This window comes from Panicum virgatum, chromosome 2N, assembly GCF_016808335.1.
Source record: "Panicum virgatum strain AP13 chromosome 2N, P.virgatum_v5, whole genome shotgun sequence".
Classification (NCBI taxonomy): Eukaryota; Viridiplantae; Streptophyta; class Magnoliopsida; order Poales; family Poaceae; genus Panicum; species Panicum virgatum.
This window is the reverse complement of record NC_053146.1, coordinates 45,724,537-45,744,442: the sequence shown is the minus strand read 5'-3', so window position 1 is coordinate 45,744,442 and position 19,906 is coordinate 45,724,537. Positions and strand designations below refer to the sequence as shown.

At 50.2% G+C, this 19,906-nt stretch overlaps 2 protein-coding genes across 2 annotated transcripts; both read right to left on the bottom strand.

The window, feature by feature from the left end:
• Positions 1-2,820: 2,820 nt before the first annotated feature.
• On the bottom strand, positions 2,821-4,863 carry LOC120660715 (tetraspanin-8-like). The gene is made up of 2 exons (XM_039939343.1): positions 4,276-4,863; positions 2,821-3,491 (listed from the first exon to the last, which is right to left on the bottom strand). Exons 1-2 carry the CDS (start codon positions 4,780-4,782, stop codon positions 3,174-3,176), a joined length of 825 nt encoding a protein of 274 aa, XP_039795277.1. The 5' UTR covers positions 4,783-4,863; the 3' UTR covers positions 2,821-3,173.
• A 4,925-nt stretch (positions 4,864-9,788) lies between these two features.
• On the bottom strand, positions 9,789-11,060 carry LOC120660714 (glycine-rich protein 23-like). Its single transcript, XM_039939342.1, has one exon. The coding sequence runs from the start codon at positions 10,678-10,680 to the stop codon at positions 10,150-10,152; it is 531 nt and encodes a 176-aa protein (XP_039795276.1). The 5' UTR covers positions 10,681-11,060; the 3' UTR covers positions 9,789-10,149.
• Positions 11,061-19,906: the final 8,846 nt, after the last annotated feature.

Here is a 19,906-nt window from a genome sequence, read left to right as displayed (position 1 = left end):
TTGAGTTAACCGATTGCTCTTCAACAACCGGCTTTTCTTTATCTAGTGTTAAATCTGAATTTTTATTTAACCTACCATCCCTTTTGACACGGTAGACTTGTTTGATCACCTTATGCTTATTTTTCTACATAGACCGATCTCTTTGATGAAAACGATCATTAATTCTAAGTAATGATTTATTAATTACTGGCTTTCTATAAGTAACATGATTTTGACCAAAATAACTATGAGAAGCCGGCATCTGAGGATTATAAGACCATGTTGGACAAGAATAAGGCATGTAAAAATAAGGTCCACATGGCATACGCATATGTGATTCATGTGAGGAAAATGGCATTGATGAAGTAGGAAAATTATTCCATTGCCGATTTCTATCATGGAACAGACGTTTTGGAGATGATCTTAGTTGTTTGGATTTATTAAGCCAATTAGCATCTTTTGCATCTTTTTGGTTTTGAGGTTTAGCCGGAAATTCTCCAATAAGCTTCGGCTTCGCCTTTTGATGCTTGCTATGACCTTTAGCTTGAACGGTTTTCCAAACACCGATCTCAGGTTTCTTTGGCTTAACCACCTTAAGTTTTGATTTATTTTGCAAAACCTTAAATGAACTGGTTAGACCAGTCATGGAATCAGTCAGACTGGTTGTAATGCAACCAGCATCTTTGCCTTTGTTTTGTTGTCCCCCGAGCGTTGAAGTACTAGATTTAGTCTTTGTGCTCTTGTTAGGGGATTTTGGTTCAACAATTTCGGCTTGGGACGGCCGAATTGTATCTTGACAAGCAACATCAGGCAAATTTTTGCAAGGATAATTAGCCGGTTTTTCAATAGCCGACTTTTGAATAACAGGAATTGGATTTACTGTATCCACTATATCAATTAGTTCAGGTTTACCAAGTAAATACTTGATATAGATATGATCACTATTGGATAAAATACTTGTAGACAATACCTTTCTCAGAACATCGTGGTATGATGGCGATCCTTTGTTCTCCATCCAGCATGTAAAACTCAGGTCGATCTGTACTCGAAGAATCTCCTGACATAGTTTAGAAGTCATCGCCATAGATATGTCTTCAGATTGCACCATATTGCTAGGGCTTGATTTCGGTTATGCAAAACCGAAACACTTTTTTCCCCAGCGGAGTCGCCAAAATATGTTGACGCCTTTTACGGGCCAACACACGATCGCGCTAGGTCGCGCGACGCGAGGAGGAGCTCCTTGCAGCACCTCCTGCGTGGAGCGGTCAGACCGGTCAGAGGGACCGGCCAGACCGGTCGCCGTGCACAACGGCGACGATCCGACGAACGCTCGCCCGGGAGGGACCCCGTCGGGGCAAGCGCGCGTAGGGTTGCCCTAGGCTCGGCAGGCCAGCTAGGGCGTCCTCAAACGCCATGGAGACGAGAGAAGAACAGCATATTGAGGTTGGAAAAGTAGGATAACGAGGAAAAAAGGTAAAAACGATAAGGATAAATGTATTTGATTGGTTCGATTGGGTTCTCCCTTCAATCGGTCGTGACCCTTTATATTTATAGGGTGGGGAAGACTTACCCCGTAAGCAATCCTGTTTACAGATATAAATCTATTAAGAACTCTAATTATACTCGGACTCCTCCTAGATCGGTTAGACCGGTCGGACCTACCGGTCAGACCGGTTGGTCATGCCAGACCGTCTACAGACGCCTAGACCGGTCAGACCGCCTGGACACACCGGTCAGACCGGTCTGTTCAGGTTACTGCCAATTTTTGTCGTCAACACAAAGTTCCTCTCAAACTGATGTCACAGAGCATTTTCTAGTGAAGTTTTCCATCGAGCAATATAATGCCACCTTTATCACTTCATTTTCTGAAAAGACCAAACCATCTGGCCCGGTCCCCTATGATATTTTCCAAGCGAGAACCAGCAATAGTCACCACCACCTTCCGCAATCAGTAACCCCACTAGTAACAGCAAGCGCGTTTACCGATTTACACATTGGCGCCTAGATCAAGTCATCAGCCCATGTGCTCATGGACTCCATTGAAGTCACACATCTTTCTCAACTCATTCAAGTTTTAGCATCCTTTTGGGACCTGACATTGGTGCCTGTAACAATCTGTCGAGCCTTCAATGGCGATCCATCCATCGATCCATCCCTGTCTAGCGTCTTCCATTGCTGGATATTTCTCAACTGACAAAGGAAGATAATGGAAGATGGCTTGGACCTAGTCCGATCCTGTTTTAAGCATGGCCAGTTGGCCACTATAGGTTGATAGGTAAGAATCGCTGCACACCGAAGACGACGACAAGAAAGACGGTGGTGCCTGAATCGTCTCCGGAACCACCCGGACAGTGAAAGTGGAAAGGGGTTGATATTTTCAGGGCGCCTTAGGCTGGACTCGCCTCTTATGGGGCACCACAGCGCTTTCCTATCGCTCCATCAATCGTCATGGCTAAAGACTTGAAGCCTTCTTCTTCCATCCTTTCTTGGATTACTTCATTGAGGAGGCTGATACAGGTCAGGAACGGTCAGTATCGACCTAGCGAAAGCGTGTGCTGCTTTGTGTGCAGAGGACGGGGATAAGTCCAATGGTTTTTGTACAACCTGGTGATTAGCTCAACTACTCCAGGTTGTTGGTGATGGTGATACCATGGCGAGAAACACACGGGAGTAAAGATTGGCAAAGACCGCTGGAAGAGTAGAAATTAGCTAGCTAATCCTCTGTTCTGTCTTCAACGCATCTATTCTTCAGAAATATTTATTTCGAAAAATATCTTCAGAAGAGAATTACTCGTATCTAAGATCGTTGTTATGTTTTGCAAAGACACTGAAAATCTGAACAATCAGAGCTGCAAGTCGATAATAAGGAAAACTTCTGAACCAAAATAACATATGTAGAATAAAGACATGCATATACGAATATATAGCGGTGTGTCGAATGAATCAACTAACAGCATGTACAAAACGTCAAAACCTACCTGCTGTGCTGATCAGAGATCATAATAAAGGTAACTACCAGATGACAAGAGTCCGTAGTAATCTCGCCTGTACAGAGCTAGATCGAGCCTAGACGAATAGGACGACAACGACCGCAGGACAGCGAGAGAGAGCTAGCAGAGCGCTGATCATCGTGCACGACGACGGCAACCAGTCGAGCAGCAGCAGTGGCTCTCGGCTCCGGCGAGGCCGGGCGATCAGGCGTAGCCGCCCTTCCAGCCGCCGCTGCGGTAGGCGTTGTCCCTGCGGTTGTTCCGGAACGCGCAGCAGCCGACGGAGTAGACGATGATGATGAAGACGAGGAAGACGATGTTCACGACGGCGACGCGCTTCCAGTCCCGCTTCAAGGTGGCCACCACGCCGGCCTTGCAGGACTGGCAGTCGTAGCAGAGCGCCTCGTTGCTCCAGGTGCTGCAGTCCGGGTCCGCCGTCGGGCTGATCGTGGGGGTCTTGGTCCAGTCCGTGCCGTTCACGTAGGTGAAGTTGCAGCTGGTGGGGGGCTTGCAGCAGCCGGACTGCACGAGCAACAACAAACTGGTGGTCAGCCTCTGATCGAAACAGGGTGCAGAAAATGCAGTGGCAAGCGAGACGAAGCTAGATGACCTGATGAAGCTTTAAACATCACATGATGTTGTTTGTTAGGTAATAAATAATGCGAGTAAACTAATTTTACTTGTTTATTATGACAATTTCAGGAGGAGCAGTTTCGTGAAACGTTTGAATAATAATTACGCGAACTAATAAGAATTTTTTTTTTAGATTCGAACTAAAAGTTCTGATCGAGTTGAAGTGCACCAAACCGTTGAAATGTAGGCATGTGGCTAGAACGAAAAGTCTTCCTTCAATAATGCAGCTGTCAGAGCATTGGGAGTAGTTCAGAGCAGGTACTAGTAAAGGTTGATATGGGCACAAGATACACGACTAGTAGGAGTAAGAAAATAGGAGTAATCCCCGTTGAAAGTATCAACTCGAAGGTGAAGCAATTGTACTCTAAGTTTGATTATGCTCGTCTTATTGAGATGCACAGCCGTACAAGCAACCGGCCCTATTAGATAAGAATAAGCGACTTTGCGTTTCACAAGTTTACTACTAGTAGCTAGCATTTCTTTGTCAACTCAAAACTCAAAAGGCTTTGGCGTTAGCTTCCCAGGTCACATCGCAATTGTTATCAGCAGCCACCAAAAGCTCGAAACGACACGTGAGAAATTTAAAGTTCATCTTCTTTTCTTTTGGTGAGTTGATTATTTGGCACAACTGAAAGTCTGAAGATGAAGAAGAAAAAGAAGAGCATAAGCATACCTGGATGGGTGAGAGGTCGGAGCGGATGAAGTCGGCGAACGTCTCCCTCTTGTCCTGCAAGCTCTTGCAGACCTTGGAGTCCTGGAGGCAGCTCCTGATCCTGTTCCAGTTCTTGGTGCTCTCCACGCGCTTCTGCAGCCAGCTGGAGTAGTCCCCGAGGCGGTACTCCTTGTAGCCGCGGCCGGAGACGGCCTCCCCGGCGCCGCGGTTGGTGACGACGAAGGCGAAGACGGTGAGGCAGAAGAGGGCAAGGATGAGGGCGAACATGGCGAGGAGGTAGACCCAGAGCAGCCAGGTGACGCGGCAGCAGGCGCCGACGAGCCCCGCGAGGGAGACGACGAGGAGGAAGACCCCGAGCGCGATGACGGGCGCGGCGAGGTACCGCGCGCACTCGGTGTCATCGCCGCGGTGGCCCAGCCAGATGCCGGCGCCGAGGATCGGGATGGAGAGCAGGAAGGTGACGAAGTTGAGGATGCCGATGAGGTTGTTGCTCAGCCGGAACGCCATGGCGGGCGGGCGGGTGGTTTCCGGGCTCGGGGGGCGGGGGCACGGCGGCGGTGGGGTTTGTTCGGTGACGGTTTTCGATGGGGGGACGTGGTGGGCGGGCGTATTTGTAGGGCGAGGCTTGCGCGTGTTGGGTTTGGGTTGGGGATCGAGGCGGGAGGCGCCGGCGAAAGTTGGGCTTTCGGGGTCGGGGGTGGGGGAGTTGGAGTGGGAAATGGTGCGGCGGACGTTGACGGGATGCGATGCGACGCGGCGCAGGCTCGTTGGCTGGCTGGCTGCCGTCGGCCCCGGGGCGGAGAGGGTGCACGCGCAAGCGTGGGTGACCGGGCAACTCGCTCCTGATTATATTGGTCGGTCCCATCCCATGTTGTGTTTCGCTTTAAAAAAAACGTGTCAATCGATGGATGATGAACTAGCTAGCTACTAGCTCGCGGGTTGAAAGGTTCAAACGCAGACAGTGTGGCTGAAGGTGCAGGCGGCAACGTCGAGCGCGTTTGATCTCGGAGGAGGCGTGGCGTCGTCGACGTCAGATCATTTGGGGAGGATCGCTGGCGGTTGTCAAGTTGGGGACGACCTGCACGTCCTCAACAAGCGCACGCACCGCGTGGACCGGGCGCCGGCAGTGAGAAACGAAAGGGACAGTGCGGCCTCGACGCGCTGAACCAAGGAAAAATGTGACGAGGCCCGAGGGTGTGTGGTATAGGAGGAAACTAGCTAGGAACCGCGACTCAGCGAGCTGAGGGAGGTTTACAGGAACGGAAAGCCCGAAATTAAACCTTCTTCTTTTTCTTCCTGCTTAATTATTACGGCTACCATCTTTTTATTTTTCCGGCTGCTTGGCGCTGCTGCGGCTGCTTTTAGTGCTTTTCATCACGTCAAGGTGAAGCCACCGCGATTTGTCAACACCGGCCGCGGGCGCGGATCGTTCGGCCGTGACATGATACCTCGGCGGACCCGGAGGGAGGCGATGGACGTACGCTGGTGGTGCCGCAGTGGCGTCGTCGCTCCATTTTTCATCCTGTGAGCGGCGAAAAGCTACTGACGGGCGGGAGTGAAAATTCCTAGCGAGGAATTGGGCCATGTGAACATTCTGTGCTCGATCGAGCCCAACTTGAGGAGTTCGCAAGTTCCTTTCCTGGGCCTTGAAAAATTATGTATCCAAATTCAAATAGTTGGATTGCAGAAGCAAGGCCGAAAGCTTAGCCCGTGGATTCTATGATACCAGCGTGTGGATTCTATGAGCTGGAGCGAAAGCTTGGCCTGTTTGATCCAAAGTTGGATTACGCAAATTAGCTACTGGAATTGAAAAGGACAACGACTCCTGGTGAAGTAATTCATAATTCGTAAGCTCCAGTATCTATTTGCCATTTTCATTTAAAATCATCTGATCAGGAATCTTTTTTTTTCAATCATGAAATGATCCAGAAAATAAGTGGTGGATCCATGATAATTATTTTTTTAGAAAAAAGGATCACTCCCGCTTTATTTCAGAGAAACAAAGCAAAGGTTTCAGGTTCGTACAAATGAAAGCAAGTAGGAGTTCACAAGCTCCACAAAGTTTTCACAGCTCTTAAGAAGCTAAGCATCTAGCGAGACAACACCCGGCACGGAGGGAGCAACGTAGGGTGACTGATCAGCCATTACATTCCCATCTTCAGAGAACTCCTCCAGCGCTGCCTGCACGCCGGCATTGGTCCAGACCACCTGTCCATCTGATGCTACCAAATCTGATTGTGTCGCCGTCTGGGAGCTTAAGGGAATTGTCGTCACCTACCCACCCCAGGAAAGGCGCAGGGGACTGTATAGTCTTGATGTGAGGTCTTCCATCACTTGGTCCAGGCCTTGCAAATCTACAGCTTTGCACAGAGCTCTCCAATTTTTTAAGGTCTTGATCAGTTTTGCTAGCAGATCCTTTTGGGTTCTCCATTGTTTCGCCCGAAAACAAAGGTCATTACGCATTTTCCAAGTGCACCACATCAATGCAGCGCAGCAAGTGTTCATGATAGCTTTTTTTTACTGATCCACCACCTGACCACCGATTCAAAGTTAGTGCCTAGATTTCTTCCAAAGATTTCAGAGAGGATAAGCCACATGGTTGTAGGCACACATCATTCAAAGAATAAATGATGCACCGTCTCAGATTCTGCACAGAAAAGGCAGCTGAGATCATCTAAATTTTGTCTCTTGACCAAGTTTGATCTGGTCAGAGTTTTATTGTTTGCCATCAGCCAGAGAAAGATATGGATTCTAGGGGGGACATTAAGCTGCCAAACAGCAGGTGTGTGCACAGGTTGAATCCCTCGGAAGCTAACCGCTTTATACATGGGATGCACAGCAAACTGCCCATTCCCTTGGAAAGTCCAAATGATAGAATCACAATCGGTTTCAAAATTGACCAACTCAACTAAGGAGACTAGTTCCTCCCACAGTCTAATTAATCTAGGCTCTACTCTTCTCCTAAAAGAGATCTTTAAAGTTCTGCCGTCCCAAACATAGGCTAAACTTACATTCTTTTGCTCAGCTAAAATGTAAAGATCCCAAAACTGGGTTGCTAGACAGCAAGTTCCAACCAGGTATCCTCCAAGAACCTAATAGTTCTACCATCACCAACTTTCCATCTCACCCCCATGTGGACAGCTTTACAGGCCCACAGAACTCCTTTCCAAAAGGGAGAGGCATTGAGCTCTGGGCAGCAGAAAATATTAGGATTTTTGCAATTATATTTAAAGTCAATGATCTTCTTCCAGATTGCAGCCTCATTCAAATGTTATCTATTGATCCATGAGGCTAAGATGAAGAGATTCAAGGAACTTAAGTCAGGAATGCCCCAGCCTCCATAGTCTTTTTCCTGAGTCAGACTAGGCCAATTTGAAAGATCGTACTTATGTTTCCCCTCATTATCATTCCATAGAAAATTCCCCATCTGAGAGTTAATAATCTCAATAGCCCATTTTGGGAACTTAATCACAGAAATCAGGTAGATAGGTATACTACACTACTAGAAACGACGCCTTAGGCACCGGTTGAAGAGGTGCTTAGGCACCGGTTTTACAACCGGTACCCCCAAACCGAGACCATTGGCCTCAGTCTAGGACACCGGGTTTTTCACCCGGTGCCTTAGACATCTATTGGTACCGGTTGGAAAGACCAACCGGTACCTAAGCCTTTTTGGCAAACAAAAAAATAAAATAAAAGCAGGCATCCTGCTACTGGCGATCGGGCCCGGAGCTTCGCCTCGTCGCCGTCGCCGCTCCTACTGCCGCGCTCCGAGCCGCTCATGGTCGCCGCTCCTAATGCCGCGCTCGGGCCCGGAGCTCCGCCGCCGAGATCCGCCCTCCTCCCTTGGCTGCCGAGATCCGCCCTCCTCCCTTGGCCGTCGCCGCTCCTGCTGCCGCGCTCGGGCCCGCTCAAGCAACCGGAAGGAGGGGAGAGAGAGGAGACAACGCGGCGTGCGCGTATGTTGAGGTTGTCGGGGAAGAAGGCCGGGGCGAGGACGCGGCGGTGGAGCGCTCACTTGTCGCCGTGGAGGCTGACGAGGCCGTCGCCCTCGAGCTGCCGGACCACGGGGTGCGCCTCGTAGCGGTCGAATGCGTCCGCGCACGTCAGGAGGATCTCGCGCACCAGCTCCGGGTCCGCCACCGTCAGCCGCGGCGTCGGCCCAAACCAGATCAGGAACATCGGCCCTGCACCGCCGCCATTAATCGATCGATCAATCACCACTCCGGAGCTGGACAAGCAAGAGAATCGTTCGTTACCGTAGATCTTCCTCCAGTAGTGGTAGAAGGCGAGCACCCGGGGGAGCGCGTCGTGCGAGTCCGGCGGCGACATGGGCTTGGCGGCAGCCTCTGCCATGAGCGTGACCATCTCCGTGACGCAGCCGAGGAGGAGCCGGTACGGCGGGCCCCGCACGCCCTGCCGCGCGAAGTGCGCCTCCAGCCGCCGCGGGCGCCACCAGTGCGCGTCCGCCACCCTCGCCGCCACGTGCAGGAGGAGGAGCAGGCACGCTCCCGCCGCTCCGCCGTCGGGGGTAGGCCGCTCCTCGGCCCTGCCCCTCCGCCGCCGGCCCGTGCGCGGCGGCGAACTCCAGGAGGCGGCGCGGGTGCTCGCCGGTGCAGGGAGGAGGGGAGGGGGCGGAACAGGGGAGGGGCCGGAGCAATGAGGGGCGGCGTGCGTGGGAGAGAGAGGGAAGAAGGAGAGAGAGAGAGTGATCGGGGAGAGAGATGAGAGCTCATCAGGTGCCGACAATGAGAGACTTTAAAATTTCGCGAGTTGGGAGCACAAGTACCTAACGCATGCATTGGCACCGGGTCATGATTTTACCCGGTGCTAATGTCTGCTCTAAAGGCACCAGGTCGTGCCATTACCCGGTGCCATTCATGCATAGTCTAATTGGAACCGGCTCATGGTATTAACCGGTACCTTTGATATTCAATTGGTACCGGTTTCTGACGCAGCGCAACTTTCCGGCGCTTGGCGCAGGCCAAAAGTACCGGCTATTACTACAACCGGTACCAATGTCTAGTATCAGTACCGGTTGCAATATGAGCTGTTACTTTTGGCCTGGACCTTTGGCTTGTTTTCCAGTAGTACTAGCAAGGCAGGATTTCAAAAGGGTGAGTTTTCCAGCACTAGAGAGGAGTTTGCCTCTCCAGCCAGCCACTCTTTTAATGAGTTTATCCACCACAGGCTGAATATCTTCTCTCTTAAGCTTAGAGAAATGAAGGGGCACCCCCAAGTACTTAATTGGGAAAGAACCAATTTTGCAGCAAAACAATCTAGCAAAATTGTTGTTCTCATTCTAATCCAGACCTAAGGTCAGCATGTCACACTTGGCATAATCCAGGATAATTATTAGCAGGGGATTTTTCCTATCCCTAATCAACTTTAGGCTCTTATGTATTCATGTCAAAAAAATTATAAAGAGGATTTAGATGGGGTTGGAGCCCCTCTAGACCCACCGCTGGATGCGCCCCTGCAGAAAGTGAACGGTCAAAACTCTAAAGGCATGATGAAGTGATAACACACATAACTTTTTTTTCCATTGGATACATATATCACAAACAGTAAAAGGAAAATACGTACATTTCTCTCCAAGGCAACTTTTCACCAAATAAGCATATACTAGCAGTACAATTTTTGCTACGACACACGCACGCATGCACACACTAGCCATGTTTGGCATAGCTTTTATTTCTTAGCTGCTGCCAAATGACAATGATTCTACAATAAAATATCAATAACCAGGGCCTGAAAACTAAAACTAGTATCGCAATAAGCATAATATATATGATTCTGATAAGCTTTTTCCAGAAAAAAAGCATATAATATCCAACATTTAACCATAAAAACGATGACCTCAAATACGATCAATCAAGGGCTTCCACCCGAGCCAGGTGACCCATGACCGGATCCCTCACCGTACCCAATGCCGATCACCCCATTGCCGAGCCCACCGCCAGACCCGCTGCCCTCACCGTACCCGGAACCAGACCCGCTCCCACCACCCTGCCCAAACCCTTGCCCGCCACCAGACCCAGCAGAGGACCCGGCCCCCGACCCACTCGATCCAGCCGACGATCCGGCACTCGACCCCGCGGACGAGCTCGCCCCACCAACAGAAATGGACCCGGACCTGGACCCCGACGTCGACCCCACCCCGGCCACAGATCCAGACCCAGACCCAGACCCAGACCCCGACGCGGACACGCCTCCGGTGCCCACCCCGAGCCCAAGGCCCAGCCCGAGACCCAGCCCCGCGCCCTGCCCGCCGCCGACGTTGCCCAGGCCGAGGTCCTTCCTCGCCACGCGGCCCTGCGCGAGGCCGCAGGACAGCAGCAGGCACACGAAGGCCACCAGCCCCACTAGCGGACTTGCCGCCGTGCCGCCCCTGCCGCTCGCCATCCCTCTCGCACACGCTCGATCGGACACTTGCTTGGAAGTTGGAACGATCACCGATGCGACCGAGAAGCCTCAGGCGCGCCGCTCGATTATATAGGGGGAGGGGGGACGGGGGCGCGCGCGCACGCGACGCCGTGGGGAACGGCGCGGCCGGGGCGACGCTGGCTTTATGGCCGCCGCGCGGCGTGCTGCAAAGCTAGGGCGCGATGATGCGGGTGTGGGCGAGCGTGGTTGGGGAGCGATCATGGAGTGGTGGGTGGTGCTGTGCGGAAAAGGCGACGAGACCTTGATTGGCTTTAGTGCGGGGACGGCGTGCGCTGCAGCTGCACGTCTCTGCCGGTGGGGATGGCGCGCGGTCAGATCGGTGTTTGTCCCGACTCGCCTGCAGCGGCCGTCGCGTCGGTCGGGAGCCGCCGGGACCGTGGGCGCGCACAAAGGGTGGAACTGTGGAAGGGTGGTTCGTCTGTCTGCCTCGTCTGTGGTCTCTGGCCGTGCCGTCGAAAGTTCGAGATACTTGTACCAGCTTTGGCTGCTTCCTCGTCCATCGGTCCATGCCGTACGGATTGTTTTGATCGAGTTGGGTAAAGTTAGGCGGATCGATCAAGTTGCATTTCGATCGAGTTGGGCAAAGTTAGGCGGATGGATCAAGTTGCAGTCACTATTTACCTACGCGGCTGTTTAGTCCGTCTACACGTCATGTAAATGCTACTCAATAGGTAGTCGTGTAGGACGATTAGCGGTGTAAAGTCATACACAAAATCCTTTCGACTGTTCAAAATTTTGCTAAACGATGGGTAACCGACCGTTGACTGTTTAATGTTTATGCTAAATTAATGATTGCAATATAGTGTAAATCCATTCATTGTTGACTAAAGGGACGACGGTCAGTGTTGCACGATGTATAGTATGCGGCTCTTGTTGACCTCGAGTCTAGTGAACCACATTATATGATGTATTAAAATTAAGAGTTTATTACGTTCTTACCTCGACTTTAAAATCTTACTAGAAATGGTCGCGATTTTGCCGCGTGTGGCCAGTATGTGCAAAAATTGCACATTAGATAAAATTAGCTATGTGTAGTCCAAAAAGGCTGATTTTTGTTAATTATTTTTTTTGCGAAAAATTCTGTGCAAGTAAAAAAAGATAGAATTAGAATAATCTTCATGTAGATGTCAGTTACTATGCTGTTTAACCAGATGGCCATCTGCACATGGGCTAAACATGGTTCAAAAAAAGCGCCTCAAAAATTCACCAGGAGCTTACTATGTTTACGTGGACACAAAATTTCAAGGACCATTAAGTGCTTAAAGAATTGGCAGCTAACGGCCTTACACTTTCATCGGCAAATGAGAAAAGGATCCTAAATGGCTGCTCCTATATTGTTCATAGACATGAGCTCTGGTAGTACAAACAAAGCATTTGTACTTTCGCTAGCTGTAATTAATTTTATGCATTGTAAAAAGAGACTAGATTAGATTGTTGTCCGCTTTTTCTTAAAACACATTTTAGCTGCCAAGGAGCAATCTGGCCTTTACGAAGCACAATAGTCTTTCATAGGGAATACAGAATACAACTGATATGGTAAATGAATTTAAAGGGCGAAATATGCCTGACACTAAAAAATGGATATGTTACTACAACAGGAGTAATAAGATTAGATGTGAACAAGAGCAGTATATTGCTTCGGTTTCTGTTATGTATGCTCTAATAAACATGGAGGCTAAGACCTATTTAACACCTGCAATTGCAAGATAGCCATAAGAGAAGTTCAAAACATACCTTTCAAACAAAATATCATTCACCAGCAGGCCCGTTTTTGGGCACGTGCAGGCCGTGCGACCGCATAGGGCCCCTAAATTCGAAGGGCCCCCAAAATTTTAGGTATATATTAGGTATAATGATGTAGATATTTTAATTTAGTTGATTGTTAGCCTAGTTTATGACAAAACATGGCCCAAATTGCTCTTGGAAGATGAATTGCCGTAGGTTTATCGCTTGCTGCTTCCTTTCGCACATCGTGCTTGCCGGCTGCTGTCGCATGGTATTCGCGATCCTGCCAAGTGTCAACCTGCCCAGTGCATCGCCGCTCACCACGCCAGTGCTCATGGCAGCACGACCTCACTCACCACCACCGTCCACCCTGACGATGGACTGCCGGATCGCAGTCTGCACCGATGACGTCGGCGGCGGCCATGTCGCAACTCCGAATACATATGATAATTATTGAAACATCTTATTTACATATACTATGTTTATATGTCATTTTAATTGTAATTATCAGTTATTACTAGACCACTAGAGTCCAATTCATTGTTTCGCACAGGGTCTCCGGATTTGCCAGTACGGCCCTGTTCACCAGGAAAATAATGTGCAGCTGCCCCTGTGAATCCTCGAAGGCAAATACTCTTTCCTTAAGAACTTGAGGCAGAGCCGACACAAACAGTGCCCTCTGCCCTCTGCATAAACCATGACTTTATTCCCTTCATTGATTCCCTGTTGCCACTAAGATTTCTAAGCACATCTTGTACCTCAACAGCAAAATCCACAGTTCAGGCTGAGAAACTGTACCAGCTCGTGCTAAAAAGCTAAAATTGGAAGAGATGGCATCATCTTGTTAGATGCTAGGTTTCGATATGTGCTATCAATTTTGAAATTTCAAAGAATGTACAATAAATTTGCAACTTTCTTGTTTTAGCAAGATACCTGCACTACTACAAATCCGGCCTTTTGTCCCGGTTCCAAAGGGCAATTTGTCCCGGTTTTGAAACCGGAATTCGCCTTCCGGGACAAAAGGCCGTAGGCTTTTGTCCCGTGTGGCAGAACCGGGACTAAATGTCCCACACGCTAAAATTTTTTTTGCACCCCGCGGGATTCGATCCCAAGACCTTTTGTCTAGCGCATGGTTTCCTTGGCAACTCACCTAAGTAGTTGAAAGGATCGATGGACCAAGAGGGGGGTGAATTGGGCCTTTTTCAATTTCTAAAACACAATAAAGCAACCTTAACCTATGCAAAGCTAGTAAGGCACCAATTCACCAACCGGATGACTAAGCTACCTACACAAGCTAAGAGAGATATAACGAGAAGTAAAGGCTAGCAAGGTAGAGCTAAGTTATGATCTCTAAGTCAAGCACATGAATAAATTGCATGAAAGAAAATGCTTGAATAAAGAGAGTGGACAAGAGACGACCGGATTTTTTCCCGTGGTATCGATGTGTTGGCACACACCCCTAATCCATGTTGTGACACTCATAAAGAGTCTTGTCACCTCCCAAGTCACCGAGACGAGGGCGCTCACTAAGAGTCTCCGTTCACTATCCCGGCGTGGTGGAGATTAAGCCACGTACAATCTTCTTCTCCGGGCTCCCACAATCCTTGGCAAGCTCCGCGAGAAACACCTCGATCACCAAGATCGCCTAGGTGATGCCAATCACCAAGAGTAACAAGTTAGGGCCTTCACTTGAGCAAGAACCGATCACCAAGAACGGATGCACACAAGGTTCTCTCTACTCAAGTCCTTAGTCTTGCTTCTTGATTGATTGAATGAACAAGTATGTGAAAGATGAAGCTCAAGGTGGCTCTCAACAAAGTATATGTGTTTGAATGTTGCCTGGTGTTAAGAGAGTGCGAAATGACCCATTGGAGGGGTATATATAGGCAGCTCTCACAAATAGAGCCGTTGGAGAAAAGCTGCCAGAAAACTGCGTAGCGCCGGTTAATCCGACGATCCTCCAATAGCCAGCGTCGGTTTAACCGATGAATGTAAACTGCCCCTTCTGAAAACTAGCCGTTACAACTTGGGCAGATTAACCGACGTATCATCGGTTTAACCGGGGAGTGTAGTTGTCCACTGATCAACTGAAAAACCAAGTCTCTGGACAACTGCACCGACGTTAACTCAAACCTATCGTCGGTTTAACCGGTGAGTACAACTTCTGAAATCCTTGAAAAAACCATCTCACTGATCAATTGCACCGACGTCCCATTTCAAATAGCGTCGGTTTAACCGGTGTATAGAACTTGAAGTACTCTGGAAAAACCAACTCTGGACTAATGCACCGACGTTAACTTTAAACACGTCGGTTTAACCGGTGTATTGACTTGTCCAGACTCTGCTGACTTCGTTTAACCGACGTATAGAAAATTGGAATCGTCGGTTAAACCGGTGTTAAAGACTTTTTCTGATTTTGCCTTTTCTGATTTGAGTCTTGAATGAAATCCAAATATTCTTGAGATATAAGTTGAAAACCACTTATTTGAACTTCTAGGAACCTGAGTGACCATAGTGTGCATCCATTTTCAAATGACCATGTCCATGCTCAAGTTACTTGACCTTAACCCCTCTTAATAGTGTGATCACTACAAAACTATAAAACCTATACTAACCTAAGTGTCCTTCTCAACCTTATGACACTTAGGACTAGAAAGATCCTTAGTCTTGACATATAATTGAGTTGAATACCGAGATCGCCTTTTTGAATAATGAAATTGAGGGGTCTCTTTTGACATATGACCAAATGAGCGATAATGATCTATTAAGCTGCACAAACTCATTAGTCACAATAATAGTTGTCATTAATCACCGAAACATACCTTGAGGGCCTAGATGCTTACAATCTCCCCCTTTTTGGTGATTGATGACAACACAAACATAAATAACGAGAGAGCGAGAAAGATAAAACAAGATAAACACAAGCAATCTCGAAAAAAGGACCAAAGAGCTCAACGGCTCAAACGAAATCCATAGATATGTCTCAAACCACAGCATACTCAAGCGACAAATGTACATATCCATGAATTATCACCAAATGAGATATAAAAACACCAAAGTCCTGATAACTTCGAGCTCTCTCTATCTCTATCCTCCCCCTGACTCCAACTCCCCCTGACTCTCTCCCCCTTTGGCGTCAAAGCATCAAAAAGGCGAGCTACTGATCCGGCTGTCGCGGCACGGCGAGGAAGCGGTCCGGGTCATCGTCGTCGTCGTCGTCGGACGGTGTACCCTCGGTGACAGACGGGAGCTGCTGGTCAGAACTGCCTGCTGGATCTGAAGTGACTGGGGGTGTAGCTGTGGTAGAGGCTCTCGTGCTAGCACTGCCTGGAAGAGAGTCCGTAGACGTTGTAACCGGCTCAGCAGAAGAAGTGTCAACATCTCAAGTAGTGAGTGCTGAAGCTGCCGGCTGTGTCGACTGCTGAAGTAAGGACCCCTCACCTCCTCCCCCTGAATGTAGTGTCTGTGGAATGACGGGGAGAGCGACTGTCGACGGTGAGTCCTGGAAGAGTGTAGTCACTGGCAGTGGTGAGTACAGCGGACGACCGGCAGACCCAAGAAGTGCTGACATCGAGAACGTGGTCTCTGGTGTCGTCGAGAGAGCAGGAGCTGCAGTAGTAACTGGAGGAGGAGCTGGTGTGACCGCAAGCTGAGGTGCTGCAACACCCTGAAGTCCTGGCTGCTGCGGGGCGAGTCCTATGTGAGAGTAAAGCTGTGAGATCATCCCAAACATCGCCATCATGCCCTGCTGCATCTGCTAGAACTGAGCGTCTATCCTCCGAGAGACTCTATCAATAAGCCCGACAAAACGCTCCTCGGTCGCAGCCCGCTCTCGGGTGGCCTCCCTCTGTATAGCAGCAAGCTGAGCCTCATGGGCTCTCCTGGCCTCCTCCTGTGCAAGCCGGTCCTCTCTCTGCTGAGTCACGAGCTGCTGTAGAAGTGCGGTGAGCTCGGACGGCTGAGACACCTAGGACTCAGAGACTGTAGCAGCATCGGCTGACTCTGGGGCTGGCTCTCTGGACCCCCCTGCCTCATGGTCGTGACTAGCTGGGGCTGCTGCAGGGAAGTACTCGATGTCCTCGGAGGAGTCTGACTCAAGCTCAGACCAGTGTATCTCATCATCTCCTCCGGGAAGCTGGGCCTCGGCAGCTAGCAGTGCCTTATCCTCCTGTGCCACTCGGGCCTGTGCCTCAGGCGACAACTGTGCCATGGCAGCTCTCTCTGCCTGTCTGCCCCTCCGCCGGTCCTGTGGTGCTATGGGTCGGTACACAGGGAACCTGGGGGCCTCATCGTGACGGTAAGGAGCGCTGATGGGTGACTCTGCTGGCACAATCATAGAACATATATAGCTGATTCAGTGCACATAGGGAAACTGTCGCACCACACCCATCCCGTCTGTGATCACATCCTCTATCTCAGCCAGAATAAAGTCAACTATGTCAAACGGCTCGTGAGTGAGGATGTGTAGAAGCAGGAGCTGCTGCAGTCCTGTAAACCCCTCTAGGTAGCCACTCCTCGGTAGCAAAGTCCTCCGGAGTGCCATGTGAACAGCGTACGCCTCTGGGGTCAGCAGGCTGGGGACTCTGGCGTACGAAGCTGGGAACGGCTGGCGGAAGCACTGAGAGATCGCCTCGTGAGAAGGTGCAATCCCGCCAATCATAGCTCTGCGCGGTGGATCTGCATCTCCGTAAACCATCTCGTGCAGGGAGACGTCAACCAAGTCAACTCCGAGAATCCCTGCTATAGTAGCCCTGGACAGACCAAAGACCTGGCCTCCAAACACGAAGTGTACTGCTCTGCGCTCGGGAGCGATCCAGGCTATGGCGTAGAAAACTCTGACCCAGTCCTCTATGTATCTGTTCTGCTCTATCTGGAGTAACCTGGGCAGGCCCCTGAAGTGAGCAAAGTGCTCTCTGATGTCTGCTCCCCCTGCGGCTGTCCTCAGTGACACCCAGTCAAGCACTCTGTGCGGGAAGATCCTGTGACCCCGCCTCTGGTAGGTCTCGTAGAAACTGGCCTGAAGAAGCGTCCAGAACCTACGGTCGACCCTGCTGTCACGGGCCACGGGGAACCAGTCCTCCTCCTGAACACTCCACCTGAGCCTCTTGACCTTAGCCACATTGGCCTTGGTCAAGTTCTAGAGCAGCACACCTGCCTCCAGACGCACAACAGTGTCCATACGGAACACTGCGCGCTCGACCTCTAGGGCCTCGGCTCTACGAGCTGCTGCTGCTGCTGCTGCGGACCTGCGAGGCTCCTGTGGCTGGTGACCTCCTCGTGTCCTCGGTCCAGTGCGACGCTCGGTCGCTGGCGAAGTCTCTGCTGCTGGGGACGTCTGCCGAGTGCGGCCAGACCATCGTAGAGTCGGTGACTCCTGTGTGCCCTGCCCCTGCGACTACTCAGACTGCGCTGCATCTGAATCTGAAGCTGAGTGATCTGACTCTGCAGCTGTCGGCTCCCCCTCAGACATATCACCCTCAGTCTGCTGTGTAGTGGCCCTGGTGGCCCTGGCACCTCTGACTCGACCCATACCTCGGCCTCTGCCCCTGCCCCTGCCTGGCGGATCCCTGATCGCGAACGGGCGAGCACGGCCTGATGCCTGCTCCTCGGCGGCCTTGGCCACCATCTCGGCCCTCTCGGCCTCTCTCTCTGCGCGAGTCCGCTTGCGGACAGGCTTCTCGACAACGACTTCCTTTCCCTTTCTCTTCTCGCGACCCATCTCAATCAGGCAAAGCCTCGAACACCTGGTGAGCGCGGAGCAGCTGCGGCTACTGTGTGAACGGAGTGGAGGCGCGGCTGCGTGGGCTGCACTACGTGTGGAAGTTGTGGTTCTGAGCACGTGGAGGCGGCGCGGAATCACACGGCGGCGTGTGGCGGCGGACGGGCGCGCGGGCAACGCAGGTGGGCGGCGCACGCGGGCGGCGCTGGATGCGCTGCGGTGTGGGCGCGCGGCGGTGAGGATGACGTGCGGTGGCGATGGCTCGGGCCGGCGGCAAGTGGAGCGGGCGGCGGCGGCGTGGAACGGCGAAGGCGGCGCAGCGGTTCGAGTCGGGCGGCGGCGTGAAGGGAGAACAGAGAAAGAGCCAGAGTACGCAGGCGAGAGAGATATATGACAAGTGGGCCCCGCGAATTTCCTTAACGCTGGTCGATCCGAAGCATAGGGTTTGAACGACGGTTGATTGCGTCGGTTTAGTTCACCCGAGACTCCTGCAGAAATCCATCTGAACGCCGGTTGAACCGACGATATGCAAATTGAACTCGCCGGTTGATTACTGCTAACACCGGTTGATTGACAGGTCAAAACTGTGTTACGTTCACCGGTTGATCCGATGCTGTCACTTTTGTATACGCCGGTTAAACGCCTGAAACTGCCTGAGCTGAGACACAACTTTAGTAACGCCGGTTAAACCGATGGGTATAGATCCATTGAGCGTCGGTTTAACCGGTGAAGCCAAAAACCCCTCACTCAGCTCACTCTTCTATGCTAAGTCCAATAAACTTTTAAGATTCAACTAAGCTCAAGTTAATGGACTTGCATAGGCGACTTTACCCCTCAAAGCAAAAAGGATAGCACACAAGCTTAAAGTTTTCTTTTTGAACACAAGGAAAAGCCGCAAAACGAGACAAAGCGCCAAATAAAATGTATGAGCCATGTCATAGGAATATTGAAGATAGAAAGCTTCAAACTCATCATGACATTGCTCACTAGGCAATAACGCACCTAACACTTTGCCCTTTTCACTTTTCATGAATTAAGATCTTGTATATGAAACAAGTCTCATTTTCATCAAGTGATCTCCTTTGTGACCCTTACGCATGCAATGATGGTGCAAGCTACAACCACATGCGAAAGTAAAGTAAATATGAAGTGCACATCTATATGACAAGAAATGCATAACAAGAAATTAAGATCTATTTGTCAAGTTTGAACCCACGGGAAGCTTATTCATGATGAGCCTTTCTTCAAGCCTAGAGGAAAACAAATGGACCACCACCTCTAGCTAAACCCTTGCTCATCACTATCTTACCATGGTTAGACAAGTGTTCTATATGTATGCATTTTTCTATATGACATGGCAACTTACATGATGTTTGCCGCATCTAACACATTAATGCTCATTCCTTAGCCTAACAAAGGTACTCTCGTCTAAAGGTTTTGTGAAAATATCCGCCAATTGCTCCTCGGATCTCACACCTTGAAGATATATGTCTCCTTTGGCTTCGTAATCACACAAGAAGTGATGGCGAATATCAATGTGCTTTGTGCGAGAGTGTTGAACCGGATTCTTGGCAATTTTTACGGCACTTTCATTGTCACAAAGGAGTGGGATCCTATCTAGTTTCACACCAAAGTCCAAAAGGGTTTGCTTCATATATAGGATTTGGGCACAACATGCACCGGCCGCTATATATTCCGCTTCCGCAGTGGACAAAGCCACGGAATTTTGCTTCTTACTTG

Coding starts and splice junctions, on each gene's coding strand:
- LOC120660714 (XM_039939342.1), bottom strand. CDS start 10,680: ATGGCGAGCGGCAGGGGCGGCACGGCGGCAAGTCCGCTAGTGGGGCTG.
- LOC120660715 (XM_039939343.1), bottom strand. CDS start 4,782: ATGGCGTTCCGGCTGAGCAACAACCTCATCGGCATCCTCAACTTCGTC. Junction 3,492..4,275: donor CCGACCTCTCACCCATCCAG/GTATGCTTATGC, acceptor TTGCTCGTGCAG/TCCGGCTGCTGCAAGCCCCC.